Source organism: Bison bison, unplaced genomic scaffold (genome assembly GCF_000754665.1).
Source record: "Bison bison bison isolate TAMUID 2011002044 unplaced genomic scaffold, Bison_UMD1.0 scf7180017864472, whole genome shotgun sequence".
NCBI lineage: Eukaryota > Metazoa > Chordata > Mammalia > Artiodactyla > Bovidae > Bison > Bison bison.
Window position 1 is genome coordinate 13,521,219 of NW_011495033.1, and position 4,198 is coordinate 13,525,416.

Here is a 4,198-nt window from a genome sequence, read left to right on the forward strand (position 1 = left end):
TCAAGAGTCTTCTCCAACACCACAGTTCAAAAGCATCAATTCTTCAGCACTCAGCCTTCTTCACAGTCCAACTCTCACATCCATACATGACCACTGGAAAAACCATAGCCTTGACTAGATGGATCTTTGTTGGCAAAGTAATGTCTCTGCTTTTGAATATGCTATCTAGGTTGGTCATAACTTTCCTTCCAAGGAGTAATGTATGTATACCCAAATAAATATATATATAAAATATAGATGTACATATACATATATACAAAAAATGCATATAAAATGTAAATAGTATAATACATATATGTGTGTACATATATGTATACACAAATAAATAACATATAAAATAAATGTTAATAGTATAATTTAATAATATATACACATATACGTGTGTATACATATATGTATACACAAGAATATATATAAATGTGACCAGTATAAATAATATATACACATATAAATATATATATATGCCGTTCAGTCGCTAAGTCATATCTGACTCTTTGCAGCTCCATGGACTGCAGCACACCAGGCTTCTCTATCCTTCACACACACACACACACACAAAACACCAATACTACATTGCAATCTATTTGGGATAGGTAGAACATTGATTGGACTACAGAGTATTTTTATACAAAAATTTATCCTCCATTATAATCATCACAATAATAAACCAATCTGAGCCAACACTCATAGCCATAAAGTGATATGGCCAGTGAGATAGCACACTACTGTTAAGTCTGGGTTGTAGGCAAGATACACTATCAATTCAGGAGCTCCTTGAAAAGAAAAGAAAGTTGTGCCTCCCCTCCCCACACACAGAGTAGAAGAGAGCAAAGCTTACATATGATGAACTAAGTTGTGTCGCATATTGACACGCTAAGAAAGGAAAGAAGCAGAAGTCTAAAGACATGAAAACCTCAAAATAATCCTTTCTCTAAGGGTACAAGGGCTGAACTACCATTTCTTTTGATCACAGAGAAAAAAAAGTTAATATATTACTAATGTACTGTAACAAGGCAAAGGTTCACCACGTTATCTTCCTTTACCAGTTAAAGGAAATTCTCTCCGCCAGGATCATTATATACCCCCTATACTTCAAAAAACTAAGTTAAAGAATAACAAAATGAAAAAATCGTTTATCTTCAGTTTCATGTCCTGTAGGGATAGATACCAGAGAAGGCAATGGCACCCCACTCCAGTACTCTTGCCTGGAGAATCCCATGGACGGAGGAGCCTGGTAGGCTCCAGTCCATGGGGTCGCTAAGAGTCAGGCACGACTGAGCGACTTCACTTTCACTTTTCACTTTCATGCATTGGAGAAGGAAATGGCAACCCACTCCAGTGTTCTTGCCTGGAGAATCCCAGGGACGCGGGAGACTGGTGGGCTGTCATCTATGGGGTCACAAAGAGTCAGACACAACTGAAGCGACTTAGCAGCAGCAGCAGCAGCAGGGCTAGATATACGGTGATGAAAATATGTTCAGTAATTAAAAAAAAATGTTCAGTGAATTACCGGAGATACAAATAAATAGATATTCCACATACATGGGTAGGAAGACAATACCGTCCAGATGTCACTTCTTTCCAATTTGATCTATAGACTCAATGTAATCTGAATTAAAGTCTTAGAAAGTCATTTTGTGGATATCAACAAACGAGTTCTAAAGTTTATGTGAAAAGGGAAAGACCCAGTGGCTAAGACTAAAAGTTAACTAAAAGTTAAAACAATGTTTTAAGAAGGGGAAGAGGAAAGCTGGAGAAATAACCCTATCTAGGTTCGAGAGTTACTATAAAGCTTCAATAATCAAGACAGTGTGCTATTCACAGAGGTACAGAAAAACACATCAGTGGAAGAGAGTACATGGACCAGAGACAGACACATACAAATTCACTCAAATGACCTCTAACAAAGGAGCAAAGGCATTACAGTGGAGAAAGGAGTCTTTCGAACAAATGGGGCTGGAACAGAAGGACATCAGTTTCTAGAAGATGACATAGGAGGCAATCTAGATGAACTTAGGTACAGTGATGATTTTTCAGATATGACACAAAGGCATGACTCATCAAAGAAATCACTGATAAACTGGACTTCATTAAAATTAAAAACTTTTGCTCTGGAAAGACAAAGTCAAGAGAATGAGAAAAGAAGTCATAGACTGGGAAAAAATACTTGTACAAGACACACCTGATAGAGAACTGTTATCCAAAACATACAATGAACTCTTAAAACCCAACAATAAGAAAACAAAGGGCTTCCCAAGTGGAGCAGTGGTAAAGAATCCGCCTGCCAATGCAGGAGATGCAAGAGACAAAGGTTCGATCCCTGGGTGGGGAAAATCCCCTAGAGTAGGAAATGGCAACCTGTTCCAGTAATTCTGCCTGGAAAATTCCGTGGACAGAGGAGCCTGGTGGGCTGCAGTCCATGGGGCCGCAAAGAGTGGGACATGACTGAGCAACTGAGCACACACACAAGAAAACAAACAATCCGATTTAAAAAGACCAGAAGAGACACCTCCCCAAAGAAGATACACAAATGGCAAATGAGCACACGAAAAGACGATCAACATCGTACGCCATCGGGGTCTACAAATCAAAACCACAGTGAAATACCACTACACACCTATTAGAACGGCCCAAACCCCAAAGCAGTGCCAACACAGAAAGCTGTAGAGAAGGTAGAGCAACAGGAATTTCAGGCTCACTGCTGGTGCGGATGCATTATGGCAAACACTTTGGAAGACAGTCTGGCACTTTCTTATAAATACAAACATATTCTTATCGTACAATTTGGCAATAAGCTGTTCACACAAAAACCTGCACACAAATGTTTACAGCAGCTTTATCTGAAACGGCCAAAACTTGAAAGCAACCAAGAGGTCTTTCCATAGGAAAATGGATAAACAAACTCCACACAATGGAATGTTATTCAGCAACGAAAGGAAATGAGCTGAGACGTCCCTGGAGGTCCAGTGGTTAAGAGTCCACCTTCTAACACTGGGGACATGGCTTCGACACCAGTCACGGAACTAGGATCCCACATGTCATGAGCCAACCAAATCCACACACTGCAACTAGAGAAGCCCCATGAGCTATGACTGGAGAAAGTCTATGTGCTCCCGCCAAAAAACAGAGATGAGCTATCATGCCACCAAAAGACACGGAGGAGCCATAAAAGCACACTGCTAAGGAAGTCAATCTGAAAAGGTATTGGAAGGAATACCTTCCAGTACAGGAATACAGGAATGTGTATAGTCGAAATATATAGTGGACGATATTGAAAAAGGCACACAAAAGAAATTTCAGTGGTTGCTAAGGGTTTGGGGGAAGGGATGAAGGAATGACTGGGTGGAACACAGTGCAACTACTCTGCACAATATTCTGACGGTGAATACGTGTCATTACAGATCTGCCGAAACCTATAGAATTTACAACACAAACAGTGAACTCTTCAGTAATAATAATGTATCAATGTTGGTTCTGTAATTATAACAAAGGTACCATGCTACTGAAAAATGTTAATAATAGGGAAAACTCTGTACTTTCCCTCAATTTTTCTATAAACCTAAAAATGCTCTAAAAAATAAACTATTAATTAAAAAAATTTCATCAATAAATTTCTTACCAGGTCTAATGAAGACATTTTCCACAGACAACATTGCTGCTATTGGAAGCAGTAGATCTTCACAGTCGAGAGAAGCAGCCTTTATTACCGCACATGTCAGATGTGGAGGGAGAGGAAATTCTACCATAGACAAACCCAATCTGGTCACATGGCCACTCCTTAATGGAAAGAAAAAGTTCTTAAGTCTTTCTGCCTTCAAAGAGTACAAGTGAAATGTTTATCACTCAGAATAAGTTAGATAACTTTAAATTACCTCTAGAAATTCAATTCAATATAAGGAATATGATACACTGTGGACACTGATAAGAGAAACAACAGTTCAGTTCAGTTCAGTCGCTCAGTCGAGTCCGACTCTTTGCAACCCCATGAATCGCAGCACGCCAGGCCTCCCTGTCCATCACCAACTCCCAGAGTTCACTCAGACTCACGTCCATCGAGTCAGTGATGCCATCCAGCCATCTCATCCTCTGTCATCCCCTTCTCTTCCTGCCCCCAAGCCCTCCCAGCATCAGAGTCTTTTCCAATGAGTCAACTCTTCGCATGAGGTGGTCAAAGTACTGGAGTTTCAGCTTCGGCATC

The 4,198-nt window shown here is 39.9% G+C and overlaps 1 protein-coding gene across 2 annotated transcripts in view; it reads right to left on the bottom strand.

Moving 5' to 3' along the window:
• The window catches only part of DHX40 (DEAH (Asp-Glu-Ala-His) box polypeptide 40), a 52,364-nt gene that overhangs the window by 19,538 nt on the left and 28,628 nt on the right, over positions 1 to 4,198 (bottom strand). For both annotated transcript variants that reach the window (XM_010861615.1, XM_010861613.1), the window contains exon 12: positions 3,620 to 3,777. In XM_010861615.1, coding sequence (XP_010859917.1) covers positions 3,620 to 3,777 — 158 coding nt within the window. The remainder of the gene's footprint in view (positions 1 to 3,619; positions 3,778 to 4,198) is intronic.